This window comes from Pristiophorus japonicus, chromosome 2 (genome assembly GCF_044704955.1).
Source record: "Pristiophorus japonicus isolate sPriJap1 chromosome 2, sPriJap1.hap1, whole genome shotgun sequence".
NCBI classification, from domain to species: domain Eukaryota; kingdom Metazoa; phylum Chordata; class Chondrichthyes; family Pristiophoridae; genus Pristiophorus; species Pristiophorus japonicus.
In genome coordinates, this window is record NC_091978.1 from 366349188 (window position 1) to 366373692 (window position 24505).

General features: G+C 49.0%; 1 protein-coding gene across 2 annotated transcripts in view; it reads right to left on the minus strand.

The window, feature by feature from the left end:
• The window catches only part of LOC139235027 (netrin receptor UNC5C-like), a 502551-nt gene that overhangs the window by 122282 nt on the left and 355764 nt on the right, over positions 1 to 24505 (minus strand). For both annotated transcript variants that reach the window (XM_070866133.1, XM_070866124.1), the window contains 2 exons: positions 15223 to 15366; positions 7214 to 7317 (listed from right to left, as the gene is read on the minus strand). In XM_070866133.1, coding sequence (XP_070722234.1) covers positions 7214 to 7317; positions 15223 to 15366 — 248 coding nt within the window. The remainder of the gene's footprint in view (positions 1 to 7213; positions 7318 to 15222; positions 15367 to 24505) is intronic.

The window sequence follows — 24505 nt, forward strand, 5'->3', positions numbered from 1 at the left end:
CATGCATGGATTTGAATTTACATAGCGCCTTTCACGACCTCAGGACGTCCCAAAGCACTTTACAGCCAATGAAATATTTATTTTGGAGTGCAGTCACTGTTGTAATGTAGGAAACGCGGCAACCAACCTGCGCACAGCAAGCTCCCACAAACAGCAATGTGATAATTACCAGATAATCTGTTTCTTTTAGTGATGTCGATTGAGAGATAAATATTGGCCTCCACGGATACCGGGGATAACTCCCCCGCTCTTCTTTGAAGTAGTAGCCATGGGATCGTTTATGCCCACCTGAGAGGGCAGACGGGGCCTCGGTTTAGCATCTCATCCAAAAGACGGCACCTCCGACAGTGCGGCACTCCCTCAGCGCTGTACTGGGAGTGCCGGCCTGTTGGCATAATTCAGCTCACAAATGATTGCTTGCTTTTTTGATCGGGATTACCTGGAACCACATCTGAACAGTTATAGGAACATAGGAGGAGGCCATTCAGCCCTTCAAACCTTCAACGAGGTCGTGGCTGATCTGTATCTTAACTCTAGCTACCCGCCTTGGATCCGTAACCCTTAATACCCTTGCGTAACATAAATCTATCAATCTCAGTTTTGAAACTTCCAATTGACCCTCCCAGCCTCAGCAGCTTTTTGGGGGAGAGAATTCCAGATTCCCAGCACCCTTTGTGTGCAGAAGTGCTTCCTGACATCACCCCTGAACGGCCTGGCTCTAATTTTAAGGATATCCCCGGCCTTGTTCTGAACTCCCCCCCCACCAGAGGGAAAACATTTCTCTCTGTGTGTGTAGCGGCAGTATTTAACTTACCCCAGCTTTCAAATCATGTGGATTCATAAGCAGAGCCAAGTTTTTTTTAAGTTCTCGTTTTTTCATCTGGCCATCAATTTGAAGTCTAGTCCAGCCAGTAAATGTCACATTAAGGTGGTTCTATTGATTAAGATGTGGGATTCCAAGCTATCACATCGAATGATTAGGGCCCAAAATGGAGATCTATTGTGTTTTCTTTCTTGGCACAGATCTCTTATTTCCTCCATTACACCAAAAACTGCAAAGTGGATGTTACAAGCATTGATGGGTTGCAGAAGAGAAATGTTCGATGGCATTACTCGAGCTGCACATTAGAAAGAAAGACTTGCATTTATAGAGCACGCTTCACAACCACTGGATGTCTCAAAGTGCTTTACAGCCAATAAAGTACTTTTGGAGTGTGGTTGTAATATATTCTCTACGACATCACAAACTTCAAGATGGCTCTTAACACAGGAACTTGTCAGGTGACCTGTCACCTAATGCCTTATTGTAGCGACAGCAATGGCTGCATTACCATATTAGTCCACTAGATGGAGCTATATATTACGGTAGTCGCTGTTGTAATGTGGGAAACGCGGCAGCCAATTTGCGCACAGCCAGCTCCCACAAACAGCAATGTGATAATGACCTGATAATCTATGTTTTTGTTAAGTTGATTGAGGGATAAATATTGGCCAGGACACTGGGGATAACTTCCCTGTTCTTCTTCGAAATAGTTCCATGGGATCTTTTACAGCCACAGAGTGACAGCTGTGGCTCAGTGGGTAGCACTCTCGTCTCTGAGTCAGAAGGTTGTGGGTTCAAGTCCCACTCTCAGAGAGTTGAGCACAAAAAATTCCAGGCTGACACTCCCAGTGCAGTGCTGAGGGAGTGCTGCGCTGTCAGAGGTGCTGTCTTTCAGATGAAATGTTAAACCGTCTCAAGTGGACATAAACGATCCCATGGCACTATCCAAAAGTACTTCATTGGCTGTAAAGCACTTTGAGATATCTGGTGGTCATGAAAGGCACTATATAAATGCAAGTTTTTCTTTGCCTTTTCTTGAGCAGATGGAGCCTTGGTTCAACATCTCATCCAAAGGACAGCACCGCTGACAGTGCAGCACCCCCTCAGCACTGTTCTCCTTGGAGCAAAGAAGATTGAGAGGAGATTTGATAGAGGTGTTCAAAATCATGAGGGTTCTAGACAGAGTAGATTGGCGGAAGGGTCGAGAACCAGATGACACAGATTTAAGATGATTGGCCAGGAGACCGGGGATAACTCCCTGCTCTTCTTTGAAATAATGCTATGGGGATTTTTACATCCACCTAAATGCCGGCAAGGGCTGGTTAGAAACATAGAAAATAGGTGCAGGAGTAGGCTATTCGGCCCTTTGAGCCTGCACCACCATTCAATATGATCATGGCTGGTCATGCAACTTCAGTACCCCATTCCTGCTTTCTCTCCATACCCCTTGATCCCTTTAGCCATAAGGGCCACATCTAACTCCCTTTTGAATATATCTAACGAACTGGCCTCAACAACTTTCTGTGGTAGAGAATTCCACAGGTTCACAACATGCTGAGTGAAGAAGTTTCTCCTCATCTCGGTCCTAAATGGCTTACCCCTTATCCTTAGAGTGTGACCCCTGGTTCTGGACTTCCCCAACATCGGGAACATTCTTCCTGCATCTAACCTGTCCAATCCCGTCAGAATTTTATAGGTTTCTATGAGATCCCCTCTCATTCTTCTAAACTCCAGTGAATACAGGCCCAGTCTTTCTTCATATGTCAATCCTGCCATCCCGGGAATCAGTCTGGTGAAACCTTCACTGCACTCCCTCAATAGCAAGAATGTCCTTCCTCAGATTAGGAGACCAAAACTCTACACAATACTCCAGGTGTGGCCTCACCAAGGCCCTGTACAACTGGTTGGACCACATGGCCTGTTTCTGTGCCGTATGTTCTACGAAGTTCTCTGTAAAGTCGGGACAGATGGATACTGGGCGGCCGAACTGATGTTTTACACTGTCGCACGAAGTTAAAATGAAGTGGTGGAGACACAGAGCATTGCACCTTTAAAGGGAAAACGGGATTAAATATCGGAACCCGAGGAAGATGTAGGCGACTGTTGGTGTACGGGCGATGTACTCTCGGACCTTGGACGGTGCGGCTTCGAGAACCACTTACGCAGAGTGCTGCGCGCCAAGGTGATGGCTGGCGCTCCTGCTCTCGACGTGCGTTAAGTGCCTAACTCGTGTTCTTGGTGCCAGCCCATGGCAAATCACCAGTCGCGCGGGACTACGAACGCAAGCCCCGGATGTGGCAGCACCGCTCTTTTCGCAAGGCGCCGACGCAGGCGCGATGGAGCGAGTGGCTTCCTTCCAGAAGGTCGTGGGTTCAAGTCCCACTCCAGGAACCTGCGCACAAAAATCTAGGCTGACACTCCAGTGTAGTGCTGAGGGAGTGCCGCGCTGTCGGATGAGACGTTAAACCGGGACCTCGTCTGCTCTCTCAGGGTGGACGTAAAATATCCCATGCCGCTATTTCGAAGAAGAGCAGGGGGAGTTATCCCCGGTGTCCTGTAGCCAATATTTATCCCTCAATCAACATAACAAAAACAGATTATCTGGTCATTATCACATTGCTGTTTGTGGGAGCTTGCTGTGCGCACATTGGCTGCCGCGGTTCCCACATTACAACAGTGACTGCACTCCAAAAGTACTTCATTGGCTGTAAAGCGCTTCGAGACGTCCGGTGGTCGTGAAAGGCGCTATATAACTGCCCCCCCCCCCCCCAGGGACAGCAGGGGCCAGCCCACACTGCGATATGTGTGCGCACTGGGTCCGTGAAGCAGAGCAGGTCTCCAGTCCTCTTGGTTAACCCTCGCCACTGGACCAAGACCTCGCTCTGTCGAGCCCGTGTGGTGGCTGGTGTGCAACGGGCACCCCACGTTAAAAAAAATCCACGCACAGGCATCTTCCACCCTTCAGGATTTAGTTCTGGATCTGGAATATTGGGTCCTTCATTGAAACACCTGTGAACTTTTTGACGTGGAAGCAAGTCATCCTCGATTCGAGGGACTGCCCCAATGATGATGATACATGACTGCAAGTCTGTCTTTCTTCTGCCCTTTGCAAAGCTTCGACGGCAGCTCTTGGTCGAACATGAGCGGCGGTACACGGCAGATTGTTGCTCGTCAAAACCAGGCTGGCGGAGAAGGTTGTCGGCTCGGCTTTACCAAGTGCTCGGGAGACTGATGTATTGTGTGAGACAGCGACAATCGGCATCGCACAGTAAATCCCCCTGATTATCTTCAAAGGTTAAACGTAAACATTGCCAGACGCACCCCGCCCAGAGTCAACTGGGAGACCAGTTGAGTGTTTCCAATTTGAATATGAAGGAAAAGTGACATTAGAAAGTTATTAATAATTCAAGCCTCGTGCCGCTCTGAGTCGCTTAAATGCGAACACCTGGGCGATGAATAAACACCGCTTATTTGCTCAATGAGGAAAAGATAATGGCCTTCAATATTTCAGCAATATGCAGATGTGCATAGGGAAAGGGGAAAACATGTCTGAGGTTGAGACGCGCATAACGTTTAATAATTAAGATGGTCTGAGCTTTCGCATAAGTTTAAAAAGAAATCTATGCTTATACCGTGGCAACACAAGCAAACAGCCATCTCAGTGCCGAAAACTCTCTCTTGTAATATTTATTCTAGGTGAGTGCCCGTATCGTACACTTGCCGACGCCACAATGGCTTGTAATATCCTATTGTGGTCAGCACTCCAGCAGGATCTAGCATGCCACCAGGAATTGCAGGTACGAATACAAATTGTACAATCATAAAATAATACATAAAAGCCAACTACAGCTAGGAGAGCACGGCAATTGCTAACTGAAACCTCATACTGCGCTTCAGCCCGTTCCTACAACTCCGCCTTATTCCAGTACCAGTTGTCCAGCTACGATTATCCCACCTACCAAAACCCGCGATCTCCTCCTCCTCCAAGGTGGTGTTCCCTTGTCGCATGGGAACACCACCACCTCCAAGTCACACACCATAGAATCACAGAAATTTACAGTACGGCAGGAGGCCATTTCAGCCCATCGTGTCCACGCCGGCCGACAAAGAGCTATCCAGCCTAATCCCACTTTCCAGCTCTCGGTCCGTAGCCCTGTAGGTTACCGCACTTCAAGCGCACGTCCAAGTACTTTTTAAATGTGGTGAAGGTTTCTGCCTCTACCACCCTTTCAGGCCGTGAGTTCCAGACCCCCACCACCCTCTGGGTGAAGAAATTTCCCCTCAAATTCCATTTAAATCTCTCCGCAATTACTTTAAATCTATGCCCCGTTTGGAAATATATCGGCCGTTCCTTCATCGTCGCTGGGTCAAAATCCTGGAACTCCCTCCCTAACAGCACTGTGGGAGCACCTTCACCACACGGGACTGCAGCAGTTCAAGAAGGAGTCTTACCACCACCTTCTCAAGGGGTGATTAGGGATGGGCAATAAATGCCGGCCTTGCCAGTGACGCCCACATCCGAGGAATGAATTTTAAAAAGTATCTTAAACTGACAGCTGTCCTTTAGTCTTTATTATATTCGGAATTATTGCAATCTTACGTTTAAAGTATCAATTTTCAGACAATGGCAGTGTACAAACAATTTCACTGGAGGTTGAACAAAAGTGGTATTTACAGAATTTTATCCTAATGAGTGAACTCCACTACATTCTTGAAAAATGCTTGCACACGCTCTTCATTCTCAACACCAATGGTCTAATGGAAGGCTATACACCCAATTTTTGGTAATTAAGGAAAAAATGGATAAGCATTGGGTCTCAAAGCAGGCTATGGATAGCTATCAGCTGTGGCTCAGTGGGTAGCACACTCGCCTCTGAGTCAGAAGGTTGTGGGTTCAAATCTCACTCGAGGAACTTGAGCACAAAAATCTGGGCTGACACTCCCAGTGCAGTGCTGAGGGAATGCTGCACTGTCAGAAGTGCTGTCTTTCAGATGAGATGTTAAACTGAGGCCCTGCCTGCCCTCTCAGGTGGATGTGAAAGATCCCACAGCACTATTTCAAAGAAGAGCAGGGGAGCTATCCCTGGTGTCTTGGGACCATTATTTATCCCTCAACTATCATCACTAAAAAAAACAGATTATCTGGTCATTATCACATTGCTGTTTGTGGGAGCTTGCTGTGTGCAAATTGGATTACAACAGTGACTGCACTCCAAAAGTATGTCATTGGCTGTAAAGCGCTTTGGTGGCTGTGATAGGTGCTATAAAAATGCAAGACTTTCTCCTTTCTTACATAATCTCAGGCAATGGGCGGAGGGTTATAACAGCATTGAATCTAAATTCCTAAAGATGTTTGTGATGCCGAGGGGAGGTGTGGTGGGATCACAGAGGGCACTTTCCTGAATCTAAAGTAGGCTGTGATCCACGGCTAAATTCAACGGGATCCGAATGTTGCAGTCCCCAAGACACAACCACCATCGACCTTCATTGGCCTGTGCTCCATCAGGAAATTCTGGCTCTCCTGAAGTCTCCAGGAATTAAAGCCCAATCTCTGGGACATTGCTGTGAGCAAACACCCCAGGAAAAAAATTCACAGGGTGTTGTTTAACTGAAAAAAAAATATTGGTGGTGGAGGGTGGAAAAAACGGTTCTTTGACTGAGGGCCAAGAATCATCCAATTAGGTAGGGGAGACTTTTACTCGCTGTCCAATCGGTGAGGACAGATGTGTTGGCCTACCAATGAGGGCGGGTGGCTTGCCAGACACGAGCAAGTGCTCTACTCAGAACTCCTTCACAGCAAGTGAGCCCCCAGGTGGGCAGAGGAAACCTTTCCTCCAACCACTGTCTGCCCCACCTGTGACAGAGACTGTAATTCCTGTATTGGACTGTTCGGTCACCTAAGAGCTCATGCTTTTAGAGTGGAAGCAAGTCTTTCTCGATTCTGAGGGACTGCCTCTGATAAGGATGGTCCAGGTGATGAATCCTCCTGGAAACTCCACCTTCCATACAGAGCCAGTGAGCTCGTTGCAATCAAACAGTCCGGAACATCCTTCAGAAATGGCTTGTAAAGGGATTACCTGTCCATCAAAAGCCATCTGTTACCCGTACAGAAGATAACGCACAGTACATACTTTCAACCGGCTTTTGTTAAGTAAAGAAAATGTGGCTTTGGCACAGCCAAGTAGCATATTTTCACGAGATTCCAATCCATTAATCTTTCCCAATCAACCTCTGCAGCCAGAAGCGCAGACTAACTTTATTACAACTCATTAATCATATTATGTTCTATTTGTTTAAAATTATGGCTTCATGTCAACCTGCGAGCAAAGCCTGTCAGGATGGTTGAGAGTACCAGTTGTAGTCGGGGGCGAAGTTCTTACAGACACTCACCTCAGCCAATGGGATACCTTCAGGAGGGCGGCACTGCAGTAAGACCTCCTGCTCCATCGATACCTCTTTTCCTAATGGCTCCTGTTCAAAGGTCTTCCGCAGATCTGGATAACAGACGAGACATGTCATTAACCCCGGGCTTGCAGCGGTAATTGCGTACAGGTGCGAGAAGTTCCAGTAATGTGGCTTGGAGGCGAAACCTTCAGCAGATACAGTGACGCGTAGTGACTGTGCTGAAGCGGGGTACAGTGGTGTAGTGATTATGTCGCTCCACCAGCAGTCCAGAGGCCTGGACTACTGCTCCGGGGACATAAGTTCAAATTCCACCACGGCAGTTTGTGAATTTGAATTTAGTTGATTGTAAAAAGCTAGTATCAGTAATGGTGACCAAGAGACTACCAGATTGTCGTAAAAAGCCACCTGATTCACTAATGTCCCTTTGGGGAAGGAAATCAGCTGTCCTTACCCGGTCTGGCCGATACGTGACTCCAGACCCACAGCACTGTGTGAGTTCCTTCACCACACGGACTGCAGCGGTTCAAGAAGGCGGCTCACCACCACCTTCTCAAGGGGCAGTTAGGGATGGGCCTTGTCAGTGACGCCCACATCCCATGAACAGATAAATTAAACAAAATAACAGAGACGCTATTAGGAAGTATACAGCTTATTCTAAACAAACTTAATCAACCCTAATCACAGGACCAACGTCACAATGGGTCGGTTTAGCTCTGAGGCAGAAGGTTGTGGGTTCAAGCCCCACTCCAGAGACTTGTGCACGTAATCCAAGCTGACATTTCAGTGCAGTCCTGAGCGTTAAACCGAGGCCCCGTCTGCCCTCTCAGGTGGACGTAAAAGATCTCATGGCACTATTTTGAAGCAGAGCACGGAGGTTATCCTGGAGCCAATATTTATTCCTCAATCAACATCACTAAAACAGATTATCTGGTCTGGTCGTTATCACATTGCTGTTTGTGGGAGCTTGCTGTGCGCAAATTGACTGCACTTCAAAAAGTACATCATTGGCTGTGAAACGCTTTGGGAAGGGGAAATATTCCTCACGACCCAATTGCATAGACTGTGCAGTGCAAAGACAGGTTATTCGGCCCAACTGGTCTATGCTCCACACCAGTCTCCTCCCATCCCATCAGCATATCCTCCTATTCCTTTCTCCCTCATGTGTTTATCCAGCTTCCCGTGAAAGGCATCCATGCTGTACGCCTCAATCACTCCCTGTGGCAGTGAGTTCCACATTCTCACCACTCTTTGGGTAAAGAAGTTTCTTCTGAATTCCCTGTTAGATTTCTTGGTGACTGCCTTAAATTTACAGCCCCTGGGTCTAGGCTCCCCCCCACAAGTGGAGACACCGTCTCTACATCTACCCTAGTGAATCCCTTCATAATTTTGAAGACCTCTATCAGGTCACCCCCCAGCCTCTTTGTTTGTTTTAAAATAAGTGAATGGATCGACTAGGCTTATATTCACTGGAATTTAGAGGGGATCTCATAGAAACATATAAAATTCTAATGGGATTGGACAGGTAAGATGCAGGAAGAATGTTCCCGATGTTGGGGAAGTCTAGAACCAGGGGTCACAGTCTAAGCCATTTAGGACCGCGATGAGGAGAAACTTTTTCACCCAGAGAATTGTGAACCTGTGGAATTCTCTACCGCAGAAAGTTGTTGAGGCCAGTTCGTTGGATATATTCAAAAGGGAGTTAGATGTGGCCCTTACGGCTAAAGGGATCAAGGGGTATGGAGAGAAAGCAGGAATGGGGTACTGAGGTTGCATGATCAGTCATGATCATATTGAATGGTGGTGCAGGCTCGAAGGGCCAAATGGCCTACTCCTGCACCTATTTTCTATGTTTCTATGACACCATAAAGCATTACTGTGATGAAAATGGATCTTCTCACCTCCCATCTATAAAGTTAAGTTAAACATTTCGTAGTCTCACGATCTATTTCAAGCACTTTTAAAAAGCACAATTTTAGAACAAGTCGGATTACCACAGCACATGCCCAATGGGACAGCTTCAGATCCTGGTTTTCACAGAGGCCTTTGGCCGAGAAATTGGCCTCCTCAGCACTTCCCATTATGGCCTCCGGGGGGGGGGGGGGGGGCGCTAACCACTGACCAAAATGCACGGCGAGGTGAACGACTCCCGCTAACTTCTACGGTGGCAGTGGGACAATACGCCTTGGGCGGCTACACTGACAGCTGCAGGAGGCGTTGTTCGTGAGGCCGGACGCTTCGGTTGGGTGGGGGGGGGGGCGCGGGTGTGAGTTAAAGGGGAGGTGGCCGAGGCAAGGACAGACATTTCTGAAGTGGTGTTTTTCCAATTCTCTTTTACGTTCTCCTGGGCCGCGATCGATCGGCCCGGCACTCTGCTACAGTGCGTGAGGCTGATTGGGCTGGATCACGGGAGTGGGCGGGGCCGGATCACGGGAATGTGCGGGTTGGATCGCGGGAGAGCTTGGGACTGATCGGGGCCGGATCACGGGAGTGTGCGGGTTGGATCGCGGGAGAGCTTGGGGCTGATCGGGGCCGGATCACGGGAATGTGCGGGTTGGATCGCGGGAGAGCTTGGGACTGATCGGGGCCGGATCACGGGAATGTGCGGGTTGGATCGCAGGAGAGCTTGGGGCTGATCGGCCTGGATGGTGGCTGCAGTGCGTGGAACCAGCTCACTGGGCCCAGTGCAGAGCCTGCGGTGATGACCCTCCCCTTTACGGAAGGGAACGAGCCCCTGATCGCGGCAGCACTGAACGGCCCAGTGTGCAATGCCGCACACCGCCCCCGCCCCCGCCACCCAGCCCCCCAGCCCCCCCGCCCACCCCTCGCGTCCTGTTGCGCTCCAGGAAAGAAATGGGGTGCTTTTTTTAAAAGCTGAAAAACATTATTGCCTGTCGCTAATATTATCAACTTTCCAAAGTTAGCGCCAGAACGGGGTGCTGCCAAATTTCTCCCCCTATACGTTTGAAAAATAAATCCTACAGATCATTCATGCAGGGTTTGTGCATCAACCGATTTCAGTTCTGGCATGTGAATGTGAAGAGAGCCTTGTGAATCAGTTGCGCGCTGTCAAATGTCTTTCTTCAAGGATAAGTTAAAACAGTAATGATACTTACTTCTAACCTTGCACACCACTGCCCTTCGGGAAAAAAAAGAATAACTTGCATTTATATAGCGCCTTTCACTGGATGCCCCAAAGCGCTTTACAGCCAATGAAGTACTTTTTTAAGTACAGTCACTGTTGTAATGTGAGAAATGTGGTAGCCAATTTTGCGCACAGCAAGCTCCCACAAACAGCAACGTGATAATGACCCAGATACTCTGTTTTTTTTAGTGATGTTGTTTAAATATTGGCCAGGGCACCGGGGATAACTCCCCTGCTCTTCATCCAAATAGGATCTTTTACTTCCACTTGAGAGGACAGACATATTGTCTGAATCAAAAGCCATCACTGACTCCTTGACCAGTTTAACTCCAGTTGTTTTAACGCCTCACCCAAAAGACGGCACCTCCGACAGTGCGGCACTCCCTCAGCACTGCACTGGGAGTGTCAGCCTGGATTTATGTGCTCAAGTCCCTGAAGTGCAACTTGAACCCACAACCTTCTGACTCAGAGGCACAAGTTAAACTGGTAAAGAAGTCAATGATGGCCTTTGATTTAGACAAATGATTGAGGCTTTTCTGATATGCTGTACAATGTCTGTATGACCTGTTGAGGGACAGCATTTGGATACCTTGAAGGTAGAACTAAGGCACGACATAGGGGGGAGAAGGACATGCATCAGGTGAAACTAGATGCAAACCAGAGCCCAGAAGAAAGCGCTATTACTGTCAGGAAGATGAATTCCTATTTAAGATTCAGCTATTGACTCACTTGATGTCAGCTGTGGCCCAGTGGGTAGCCCACTTGCCTCTGAGTCAGGAGGTTGTAGGTTCAAGTCCCACTCCAGGGACTTCAGCACAAAAATCTAGGCTGACACACCCAGTCCAGTGCTGAAGGAGTGCTGTCTTTCAAATGAAATGTTAAACTGGGGCCCCATCTGCGCTCTCAGGTGGATGTAAAAGATCCCATGGCTCTATTTCGAAGAAGAGCAGGGGAGTTATCACCGTGTCTTGGCCAATATTTATCCCACAATCAACAGAACAAAAAAAAGATTATCTGGTCATTATCACACTGTTGTTTGTGGGAGCTTGCTGTGCACAAATTGGTTGCGCATTTCTCACATTACAACAGTGACTACACGCCAAAAAGTACTTCATTGGCTGCAAATGCAATTTGAGACCAAATCCTATATAAATCTAAGTCTTTCTTTTAACTCCAGGGACTTGAGCACCAAAATCTAGGCTGACACTCCAGGGCAATACTGAGGGAACGCCACACTGTCGGAGGGGCAGTACTGAGGGAACGCCGCACTGTCGGAGGGGCAGTACTGAGGGAGTGCTGCACTGTCGGAGGGGCAGTACAGAGGGAGCGCCGCACTGTCGGAGGGGCAGTACTGAGGGAGCGCCTCACTGTCGGAGGGTCAGTACTGAGGGAGCGCCTCACTGTCGGAGGGTCAGTACTGAGGGAGCGCCGCACTGTCGGAGGGGCAGTACTGAGGGAGCGCCGCACTGTCGGAGGGGCAGTACTGAGGGAGCGCCGCACTGTCGGAGGGGCAGTACTGAGGGAGCGCCGCACTGTCGGAGGGGCAGTACTGAGGGAGCGCCGCACTGTCAGAGGGGCAGTACTGAGGGAGCGCCTCACTGTCGGAGGGTCAGTACTGAGGGAGCGCCGCACTGTCGGAGGGGCAGTACTGAGGGAGCGCCTCACTGTCGGAGGGTCAGTACTGAGGGAGCGCCGCACTGTCGGAGGGGCAGTACTGAGGGAGCGCCTCACTGTCGGAGGGTCAGTACTGAGGGAACGCCGCACTGTCGGAGGGGCAGTACTGAGGGAGTGCTGCACTGTCGGAGGGTCAGTACTGAGGGAACGCCGCACTGTCGGAGGGGCAGTACTGAGGGAGTGCTGCACTGTCGGAGGGGCAGTACAGAGGGAGCGCCGCACTGTCGGAGGGGCAGTACTGAGGGAGCGCCTCACTGTCGGAGGGTCAGTACTGAGGGAGCGCCTCACTGTCGGAGGGTCAGTACTGAGGGAGCGCCGCACTGTCGGAGGGGCAGTACTGAGGGAGCGCCGCACTGTCGGAGGGGCAGTACTGAGGGAGCGCCGCACTGTCGGAGGGGCAGTACTGAGGGAGCGCCGCACTGTCGGAGGGGCAGTACTGAGGGAGCGCCGCACTGTCAGAGGGGCAGTACTGAGGGAGCGCCTCACTGTCGGAGGGTCAGTACTGAGGGAGCGCCGCACTGTCGGAGGGGCAGTACTGAGGGAGCGCCTCACTGTCGGAGGGTCAGTACTGAGGGAGCGCCGCACTGTCGGAGGGGCAGTACTGAGGGAGCGCCTCACTGTCGGAGGGTCAGTACTGAGGGAGCGCCTCACTGTCGGAGGGTCAGTACTGAGGGAGCGCCGCACTGTCGGAGGGACAGTACTGAGGGAGCGCCTCACTGTCGGAGGGTCAGTACTGAGGGAGCGCCTCACTGTTGGAGGGTCAGTACTGAGGGAGCGCCGCACTGTCGGAGGGACAGTACTGAGGGAGTGCCTCACTGTCGGAGGGTCAGTACTGAGGGAGTGCCGCACTGTCGGAGGTGCCGTTCTTTCTGATTGAACGTTTAACCCGAGACTCTGAGGTAAAGAATGCTACTAGTGAGCCATGTCTGACACAAAAGGAGGTTTTTGGTGGCTGAGCAGCCCCCTTCGATGTTCCTTCCATTTGAGCACATTTCAGCCGACAACAGACGCTGAACTCAGGCTCTACTGACAACCAGGCCTAATCGGCATGCACGGATCAGTTCTCCCGGGGAGTGTGGTGACATCAGAGATCAGGGGAACAAGTGACTGCTCCTTTAGCGCGCAACGAGAGAGAATGCTCAGTCTCACAGTACTGTGGGAGATCGGCCAGGCCTGTCTGTCAAAGCTGTGTCCAACTGCGGAGATATGTCTTGATGCTTTAGGCGGCATTGTTGACTGCGAGATAATGCGCTTGCGATATGATTTTCACAGCGTTACTTTCATCCCGGAGGCACACAATGTGTTGATTGTCTCTGCCTAGCAACCACAGTTCTCCCCCAATCAGCAGGAGATCTAAACCAACCAATTAAGAGCCCTTTAAGAGTCACAGCTGAGACGGAAAGCACGTTTTGCGCAGTGGCCGAATGAGGACGTTAGTCAATGGCCACACAAGAGGGAATTGTGCACATGTTGCCTTGTTTCGGACAGCAGCTCGAATAGCATGGGCGCTGAAGGGCCGATTTTGCAGTAATGGCGCTCCCGGAATGGGGGCTGAACCTTGGAAGCCCAACTCGGTGATGATGCTCTCCCCTCAGCTCATCCAAAACTCTGCTTCCCCGTATCCGCAGCATAACTAAAGCCTGCCTATTTCCACCTCCGTAGCGTCGCCCGACTCCGACCCTGCCTCAGTTCATCCGTTGCTGAAACCCTCATCCGTGCCTTTTGTTACCTCTAGGCTTGACTATCCCAGCGCACTCCTGGCTGGCCTCCCATCGAGATCATCCAGAATTCAGCTGCCCCGTGTCCTAACTCGCACCGAGTCCCGCTCACCCATCGCCCCCTGTGCTCGCTGACTTTGGCTGCCGGTTAATCAACGGCTCGACTTTAAAATTCTCTTTCTTGTGTTCACATCCCTCCATGGCCTCGCCCCTCCCTATCTCCGTAATCTCCTCCAGCCCCACAAACCCCCGAGATCTCTGCGTTCCTCCAATGCTGCCCTATTGCATACCCCCGATTTTAATTATCGGTGGCCGTGCCTTCTGTTGCCTGGGCCCCAAGCTCTGGAACTCCCTCACTAAACCTCTCCACCTCTCTACCTCTCTTTCCTCCTTTTAAGATGCTCCTTAAAACCTACCTCTTTGACCAAGCTTTTGGTCACTTGTCTTAATAGCACCTTGCACGGCTTGGTGTCAAATGTTGTTTGATAATCGCTCCCGTGAAACGCCTTGGGATGTTTTAGTACATTAAAGGCGCTATATAAATGCAAGTTGTTGAAAATTAAAATGAAAGGATGGAAAATCGTGAGCTGTGCATGCCTGAATTCTGACAGATAAAGTCCTGTGCTGAGAGCATAATTACATAAAAACCAAATCGCTTTCGAGACAGTTCCTTCATGCAATGTTTATAATATTGGAGCAGTTCAGTCGAGTTATTTCTCATTTACTGTTCTGGTTGCCAACCCTCCAGGATTGGCCTGGAGTCTCCAGGAATTATCGAAACGTATAAGATTATGAGGGGGCTCGACAAGGTGGATGCAGAGAGGATGTTTCCACTGATGGGGAGACTAGAACTAGGGGGCATGATCTTAGAATGAGGGGCCGCCCATTTAAAACTGAGATGAGGAGAAATTTCTTCTCTCAGAGAGTTGTAAATCTGTGGAATTCGCTGCCTCAGAGAGCTGTGGAAGCTGGGACATAAAATAAATTTAAGACAGAAATAGACAGTTTCTTAAACGATAAGGGGATAAGGGGTTCTGGAGAGCGGGCGGGGAAGTGGAGCTGAGTCTATGATCGGATCAGTCATGATTGTATTAAATGGTGGAGCTGGCTCGAGGGGCCATATGGCCTACTTCTGCTACTTCTTATGTTCTTATTACACCACTGGGAGCAACACCCGGGAGAAAAATCATAGCATTAAAAAACGTTTCAAACACCTTCGGTTGTTAGTTCTTATAAATATTGGAGACGGCAGGGGGTTGGGGGGGTTGGGGGGGGTGCAGGAAAAGGCTGTTTGACCGGACGGGATGGTTAGAGGCAAGAGGTCACGTGATGAAACCCTTAGGAAGACTTTCTGACCAGAGTTGGCAACCCGATTTACTGCTCCTAACCCAGGATCAAGACAATGCGACGGGGCAGTAAATTGTCACCGGGTTTCCTCGTTCGCTCCATCCGACACTCACATGCAATTCTCACGTAGGACTTGTGGCTCTTGGTGGTCCCAGCCGAGCTCCACGCGACGCACTGGCACCAGTAATCTTCCGGCCCGAAGAGCTCCTCCACCTGCTGTCGGGTGATCTCGATGCTTACCTCCCTCACAATCAGGCCTGTCGGTCACAAGAATTGATTCAAGTCATTACCCATTGCAGCACCACCGCAGAGACAGGAGGAAAGACTTGCATTGCTATAGCGCCTTTGACCATCTTTCAAAGCCGCGTTGTCGGCCGTGACTCAGTGGGCAGCACTCTTCGCCTCTGAGTCAGCATGGTTGTGGATTCAAGTTCCTTCCCAAAACCTCGAGCACAAGAGATTTTGGCTGACACTCCCAGTGCAGTGCTGAGGGAGTCCAACACTGTCGGAGGTGCCGTCTTTCAGATGAGACGTCAAACCGAGGTCCCGTCTGCTCTCTCAGCTGGAGGTATTAGATCCCGTGGCACTATTTGGAAGCAGAGTTACCCCGTTGTCCTGGGGCCAATATTTATCCCTCAATCAACACAACAAAAACATATTAGCTGGTCATCATCACACTGCTGTTTGTGGGAGCTTGCTGTGCACAAATTGGCTGCCGCGTTTCCCACATTACAACAGTGACTACACTCCAAATGTACTTCATTGGCTATAACGTGCTTTAGGCCATCCAGTGGTCATGAAAGGCGCTATATAAATGTATGTATTTCTTTCTTTACAGCCAATGAAGTACTTTTGGAGTGTAGTCACTGTTGTAATGTGGGAAATGCAGCAGCCAACTTGTGCACAGCAAGCTCCCACAAACAGCAGTGTGATAATGACCAGATAATCTTGTTTTTGTTATGTTGATTGAGAGATAAATATTGGCCCCATAACACTGGGAATAACTCCCCTGCTCTTCTACGAAATAGTGCCGTGGGATCTTTTACGTCCACCTGAGAGGGCAGATGGGGCCTCGGTTTAACGTCTCATCCGAAAGACAGCACCTCTGACAGTGTGGCACTCCCTCAGCACTGCCCCTCCGACAGTGCGGCGCTCCCTCAGTACTGCCCCTCCGACAGTGTGGCGCTCCCTCAGTACTGCCCCTCCGACAGTGCAGCGCTCCCTCTGCACTGCCCCTCCGACAGTGCGGCGCTCCCTCAGTACTGCCCCTCCGACAGTGTGGCGCTCCCTCAGTACTGCCCCTCCGACAGTGCGGCGCTCCCTCTGCACTGCCCCTCCGACAGTGCGGCGCTCCCTCAGCACTGCCACTCCGACAGTGTGGCGCTCCCTCAGTACTGCCCCTCCGACAGTGCGGCGCTCCCTCAGCACTGTCCCTCCGACAGTGCGGCGCTCCCTCAGCACTGCACTGGGAGTGTCAGCCTAGATTATTGTGCTCAAGTCTCTGGAGTGGGACTTGAAACCACACCCTTCTGACTCGGGAGGTGAAGGTGCTGCCCATTGAGCCACGGCTGACTCACAAAGTTCCAATCTGCGCGCAGAGCGAAAGCACGATACAAATGACTCGCAGCCACCCTTAGTCACGCAAAAAATAAAAACTGACGGCAATCCTATAACCATGCAACGACCTTCCAAGACTGGGAAGTCTCCTCAGGGAGAAACTGGGCACAGTAACCGAGCAGGTTCAGTGCGATCGCATTACTGGAGTCATCATAAGGAGAGATTACATAAACTGGGCTTGTAATTAGAAACATAGAAACATCGAAAATAGGTGCAGGAGTAGGCCATTCGGCCCTTCGAGCCTGCATCGCTATTCAATATGATCATGGCTGATCATTCACCTCAGTACCCCTTTCCTGCTTTCTCTCCATACCCCTTGATCCCTTTAGCCATAAGGGCCACATCTAACTCCCTTTTGAATATATCCAACGAACTGGCATCAACAACTCTCTGCGGTAGAGAATTCCACAGGTTAACAACTCACTGAGTGAAGAAGTTTCTCCTCATCTCGGTCCTAAATGGCTTACCCCTTATACTTAGACTATGACCCCTGGTTCTGGACTTCCCCAACATCAGGAACATTCTTCCTGCATCTAACCTGTCCAATCATGTCAGAATTTTTTATGTTTCTATGAGATCCCCTCTCATTCTTCTAAATTCCATTGAATATAAACCTAGTCGGTCCAGTCTTTCTTGATATGTCAGTCCTGCCGTCCCGGGAATCAGTCTGGTGAACCTTTGCTGCACTCCCTCAGTAGCAAGAACTTCCTGGAACATAGAAGCTGAGAAACTCACAGCACAGATGCAGGCCATTCGGCCCGTCGTGCCAGTGCCGGCTCTTTGAAAGAGCGCTCGTGCTCAGTCCCACTCCCCCGCTTTCTGTCCATAACCCTGTCAGTTCCTCATCATCAAGGACCCGTCCAACTTCCTTTTAAAATTATTCACAGAGTCAGCTTTCACCACCTTTTTAAGGCCGAGTGTTCCCGATCCCCACAACATTCTGAGTGAAAAATATCTTATCTCCCACCTCGAGATCTTTTGTCACTGGGGGTCCTGGTGCATGAAACACAAAAGGTTACTATGCAGGTACAGCAAGTGATCAGCAAGGCCAATGGAATCTTGGCCTTTATTGCAAAGGGGATGGAGTATAAAAGCAGGGAAGTCTTGCTACAGCTATATAAGTTATTGGTGAGGCCACACCTGGAATACTGCGTACAGTTTTGGTTTCCATATTTACAAAAGGAGATACTTGTTTTGGAGGCAGTTCAGAAAAGGTTCACTCGGTTGATTCTGGGGATGATGGGGTTGACTTATGAGGAAAGGTTGAGTAGGTTGGGCCTTTACTCATTGGAATTCAGAAGAATGAGAGGTGATCTTATCGAAACGTATAAGATGATGAGGGGGCTTGACAAGGTGGATGCAGAGAGGATGTTTCCACTGATGGGGGAGACTAGAACTAAGGGGCATAATCTTAGAATAAGGGGCCGCCCATTTAAAACTGAGATGAGGAGGAATTTCTTCTCTCAGAGGGTTGTAAATCTGTGGAATTCGCTGCTTCAGAGAGCTGTGGAAGCTGGGTCATTGAATAAATTTAAGGCAGAGATACACAGTTTCTTAACCAATAAGGGAATAAGGGGTTATGGGGAACGGCCGGGGAAGTGGATCTGAGTCCATGATCGGATCAGCCATGATCATATTGAATGGCGGAGCAGGCTCGAGGGGCCGTATGGTCTACTCCTGCTCCTATTTCTTCTGTTCTTATTTTGAATCTATGACCGCTGGTTGTTGACCCACGCACCAGAGGGGATAGTTTTTCTCTTTCTGCTCCATTAAAAACTTCTCATCATCTTGAAAACCTCTATTGGGTCACCTCTTAACCTTCTCTGTTGCAAGGAGAGCAGCCCTGACTTTTCCAACCACTCCTCATGGCTGAAGCCACCATCCCAGGTAACATCCTGGTCAACCTCCTCTGTATCGAAGGTTGAGGGGAAATTGGATTGCGGTTTTTTAGGATGTTGAAAGGAATTGATCGGGTGGATAGGGAGAAATCTTTTTCCGTTGGTGGGCTGGGAGTCCAGGATACGGGGGACATAACCTTAACATCAGTGCCGTTCAGGAGAGAAGTTAAGAAATATTTCTTCACACAAAAGGTGGTAGAATTGTGGAACTCTCTCCCACAAACAGCAGCAGATGCCGGCTCAATTGATCATTTTATATCTGAGATCGATAGGTTTTTGCTAGCCACTGGTATAAAAGGATATGAAGCCAAAGCAGGTGGATGGATTAAGATGCAGTTCAGCCATAATCACTTTGAATGGCGGAACCGATCGAGGGGCTGAATGGCCTCCTCCTGTTTCCATGTTCCTATTCTGTTAACGTGACAATGTTTGAAATAACCTCGGCTGGAGCGTGTTACACATAGGATAATGAATCAGGCAGAGTGCATTCCCGCAACTGGACTCAATATCGAGTTCAACAATTTCAGAGCATAACCTCTGCCCGTGTTTGGCTCCCTTCCCCCCACCGCCCCATCTTATGTTTTTTTTTGCTCTTTGTCTCCACTGGCAACAGATCATTACTCTACCATTCACACCCTATCCAGATTAACCTTTTTCTAACTTCTGTCATTACCATTTCAATTCGGCCCATCATCCCTTTTGTCTCTCTAATCTCTTCCACCCTATCACAGACCTTCCCTTTTGCTCTTTCTTCCCCTCCCCCCTTTCAGTGTTCTTTTCGAACATTCGCCAGTTCTGACGCAAGGTCACTGACCCGAAACATTAACTTTGTTTCTCTCTCCACAGATGCTGCCTGACCCGCTGAGTATTTCCAGCATTTTCTGTTTTTATTTCAGATTGCAGCAGTAATTGCTTTTGTAAGAGTGAATTCCTTACAGTCGGGAGTGCACACTTGCGAAATGTATTGAACTGTGTCAGGTTGCTGTATTTGCAGTAGATTCGATCTATACTCGCCACAGTAAGTAAAGCCAAGTGCTTGCAGCCTAAGTCCCCTTTTAACGATGTGCTCAATGTTAATTACCCCCAATCAACCTCTCTGGCACTGAAAATTAACTGGTACACGTGTGGAGTCGTAGGTTTCAATTGTTGGGAGATTTTAAAAATCTAATTTAACATTTTAAAATGTACTTTTCCTTTCTGTTTCTTTTTTTCGCTGTCTTTTAATCCAATCTTTCTTTCCCTCTCTTCCTGCAGCTGATTTGACATTGAATTCACTCACTCTAATTCACCCTCCTTCTCAGTCCTTACGCTGTGAATGGCATAATCTGTCCATCTGATAGGGTGCGGAGATGCACAGTTGCTTGTCCTGTTCTCTCGGGTCCAAGATACCCAGTTTCCCTTTGCTGCGACGTTATCAGTGCCCACTTTCAACACTTGCCATGCAATCTAAAAAAAAAAATTAAACGTACAAAGGGGGAGGTCTAACAAACAGCAGACATTTTTTGCTGCCGAGACACAGCCAATTATGGCCCATTATTTATAATCAATGAGTTAAAATCTAGGCTGTACCATTTGGACAGGAGTCAGTGATCACCATTGACCAGAAACATTAACTGGACCAGCCACATAAATACTGTGGCTACAAGAGTGGGTCAGAGACTGGGTATTCTGCGACGAGTGTCTCACCTCCTGACTCCCCAAAGCCTTTCCACCATCTACAAGGCACAAGTCAGGAGTGTGATGGAATACTCTCCACTTGCCTGGATGAGTTGCAGCTCCAACAACACTCAAGAAGCTCGACACCATCCAGGACAAAGCAGCCGCTTGATCAGCCCCCCATCCACCACCTTCAACACTCACTCCCTCCACCACCGGCGCACCGTGGCTGCAGTGTGCACCATCGACAAGATGCACTGCAGCAACTCGCCAAGGCTTCTTCGACAGCACCTCCCAAACCCGCGACCTCTACCGCCCAGAAGGACAAGGGCAGCAGGCACATGGGAACACCACCACCTCCACGTTGCCTTCCAAGTCACACACCATCCTGACTTAGAAACATAGAAACATAGAAAATAGGTGCAGGAGCAGGCCATTCAGCCCTTCTAGCCTGCACCGCCATTCAATGAGTTCATGGCTGAACATGAAACTTCAGTACCCACTTCCTGCTTTCACGCCATACCCCTTGATACCCCGAGTAGTAAGGACTTCATCTAACTCCCTTTTGAATATATTTAGTGAATTGGCCTCAACTACTTTCTGTGGTAGAGAATTCCACAGGTTCACCACTCTCTGGGTGAAGAAGTTTCTCCTTATCTCGGTCCTAAATGGCTTACCCTTTATCCTTAGACTGTGACCCCTGGTTCTGGACTTCCCCAACATTGGGAACATTCTTCCTGCATCCAACCTGTCCAAACCCGTCAGAATTTTAAACGTTTCTATGAGGTCCCCTCTCACTCTTCTGAACTCCAGTGAATACAAGCCCAGTTGATCCAGTCTTTCTTGATATGTCAGTCCCGCCATCCCTGGAATCAGTCTGGTGAACCTTCGCTGCACTCCCTCAATAGCAAGAATGTCCTTCCTCAAGTTAGGAGACCAAAACTGTACACAATACTCCAGGTGTGGCCTCACCAAGGCCCTGTACAACTGTAGCAACACCTCCCTCCCCCTGTACTCAAATCCCCTCGCTATGAAGGCCAACATGCCATTTGCTTTCTTAACCGCCTGCTGTACCTGCATGCCAACCTTCAATGACTGATGTACCATGACACCCAGGTCTCGTTGCACCTTCCCTTTTCCTAATCTGTCACCATTCAGATAATAGTCTGTCTCTCTGTTTTTACCACCAAAGTGGATAACCTCACATTTATCCACATTATACTTCATCTGCCACGCATTTGCCCACTCACCTAACCTATCCAAGTCACTCTGTAGCCTCATAGCATCCTCCTCGCAGCTCACACTGCCACCCAACTTAGTGTCATCCGCAAATTTGGAGATACTACATTTAATCCCCTCGTCTAAATCATTAATGTACAATGTAAACAGCTGGGGCCCCAGCACAGAACCCTGCGGTACCCCACTAGTCACTGCCTGCCATTCCGAAAAGTACCCATTTACTCCTACTCTTTGCTTCCTGTCTGACAACCAGTTCTCAATCCACGTCAGCACACTACCCCCAATCCCATGTGCTTTAATTTTGCACATTAATCTCCTGTGTGGGACCTTGTCGAAAGCCTTCTGAAAGTCCAAATATACCACATCAACTGGTACTCCTTTGTCCACTTTATTGGAAACATCCTCAAAAAATTCCAGAAGATTTGTCAAGCATGATCTCCCTTTCACAAATCCATGCTGACTTGGACCTATCATGTCACCATTTTCTAAATGCGCTGCTATGACATCCTTAATAATTGATTCCATCATTTTACCCACTACTGAGGTCAGGCTGACCGGTCTATAATTCCCTGCTTTCTCTCTCCCTCCTTTTTTAAAAAGTGGGGTTACATTGGCTACCCTCCACTCGATAGGAACTGATCCAGAGTCAATGGAATGTTGGAAAATGACTGTCAATGCAACCGCTATTTCCAAGGCCACCTCCTTAAGTACTCTGGGATGCAGTCCATCAGGCCCTGGGGATTTATCGGCCTTCAATCCCATCAATTTCCCCAACACAATTTCCCGACTAATAAAGATTTCCCTCAGTTCCTCCTCCTTAATAGACCCTCTGACCACTTTTATATCCGGAAGGTTGTTTGTGTCCTCCTTAGTGAATACTGAACCAAAGTACTTGTTCAATTGTTCTGCCATTTCTTTGTTCCCCGTTATGACTTCCCCTGATTCTGACTGCAGGGGACCTACGTTTGTCTTTACTAACCTTTTTCTCTTTACATACCTATAGAAACTTTTGCAATCCGCCTTAATGTTCCCTGCAAGCTTCTTCTCGTACTCCATTTTCCCTGCCCTAATCAAACCCTTTGTACTCCTCTGCTGAGTTCTAAATTTCTCCCAGTCCCCAGGTTCGCTGTTATTTCTGGCCAATTTGTATGCCATTTCCTTGGCTTTAATACTATCGCTGATTTCCCTAGATAGCCACGGTTGAGCCACCTTCCCTTTTTTATTTTTACGCCAGACAGGAATGTACAATTGTTGTAATTCATCCATGCGGTCTCTAAATGTCTGCCATTGCCCATCCACAGTCAACCCCTTAAGTATCATTAACCAATCTATCTTAGCCAATTCATGCCTCATACCTTCAAAGTTACCCTTCTTTAAGTTCTGGACCATGGACTTGGAAATATATCGGCCGTTCCTTCATCGTTGCTGGGTCAAAATCCTGGAACTCCCTCCCTAACAGCACTGTGGGAGCTCCTTCACCACATGGACTGCAGCGGTTCAAGAAGGTGGCTCCTTCTCAAGGGGCAATTAGGGATGGGCAATAAATGCCGGCCTTGCCAGCGACGCCCACATCCCGGAACGAGTAAAAAAAAACTGCTATTCAGCCCGTTTTTTAAAAAGTGAATACAATTCCATCCGATCCAAACATCTTCTTTAGATTAAACATAAAACCCTTGGGCTCTCGACGTTTGGCCTGCCCAGTGATGAAGACTGGGGCCAAGGACTCTGCTCACGCTCAAACAAAAGCCCACCTGTGTAACATTTCACCCGAAGAGCAGCTTACACTTGTAAGAAGCAAGAAGCTTGCTCAGACCCTGCCGGATTACAGACCAACCCTTCGCAGTGAAAGTTATTTTACGTTTGCTGGGGCTGAGACGAAGATTAGCAGGGGATTACAGCATTGGACCAGCATCGAGCAGCCGATGCCACTTGTAACGGCTCAGTCGCCAGTGAGGATGGTCACCACTCTCGGGGTGATGTCGGGAAACTTAAAAATTCAGGCGGGAGGAGTGGGACAACAGAGCAACGCTTGTTATATGAATGTTTCCAATTGACTTTCAGGGCTCTCACTGCCTGCCTTTGAAAATCAAGCCAACCCCTTTATTGGATTTGCGTCGTCTTTAATCACCAACACTGGCTCCATTCAGACAGTCTTGTCAGCCCGGCCTCTGTTGCTTTTGGCTCCCGTTGTGACACTGCCCTGTTCCTGTCCTGTGTGTTGAAAGTAACCTGTCACTCCCGCAGATACCCCAGGGTTTCGCAAACAGGGCAGTCGCTTCGGGTGACCAATGAAAGATCCCGCTCTCCACATGTGCCGACACCTCGCTGTGCTTTATTTATTTTTTTCACTACCCTTCAGCTCTTCGCTCCCAGCTTTCCTCTGGCGCACAGAAGAGGAGCCATGGAGAGGCAGGGTTTGGGGGGGGTAGGGGGGGGGGGTGGCGGGGTGGACCGTAAGTGTAAGATAGTCGCTAACAAACCCAAAAGAGAATGCAGGAGAAACCTCTTCACCCAGGGAGAGAGGTGAGAATGTGGAACTCATTACCTGACGGGACTGGACAGGTTAAATGCAGGAAGAATGTTCCCGATGTTGGGGAAGTCCAAAACCAGGGGACATAGTCTAAGGATAAGGGGTAAGTCATTTAGGATCAAGATGAGGAGAAACTTCTTCACTCAGAGAGTTGTAAACCTGTGGAATTCTCTACCGCAGAGAGTTGTTGAGGCCAGTTCATTAGATATATTCAAAAGGGAGTTGGATATGGCCCTTACAGCTAAAAGGATCCGGGGGTATGGAGAGAAAGCAGGAATGGGGTACTGAGGTTGAATGATCAGCCATGATCTAAATGAATGGTGGTGCAGGCTCGAAGGGCCGAATGGCCTACACCTGCACCTATTTTCTATGTTTCTACGTTTACCGCAGGGAGTGGTTGAGGCGTAGTTGCATTTAAGGGGACGCTGGATAAGTACACGAGGGAGAAAGGAATAG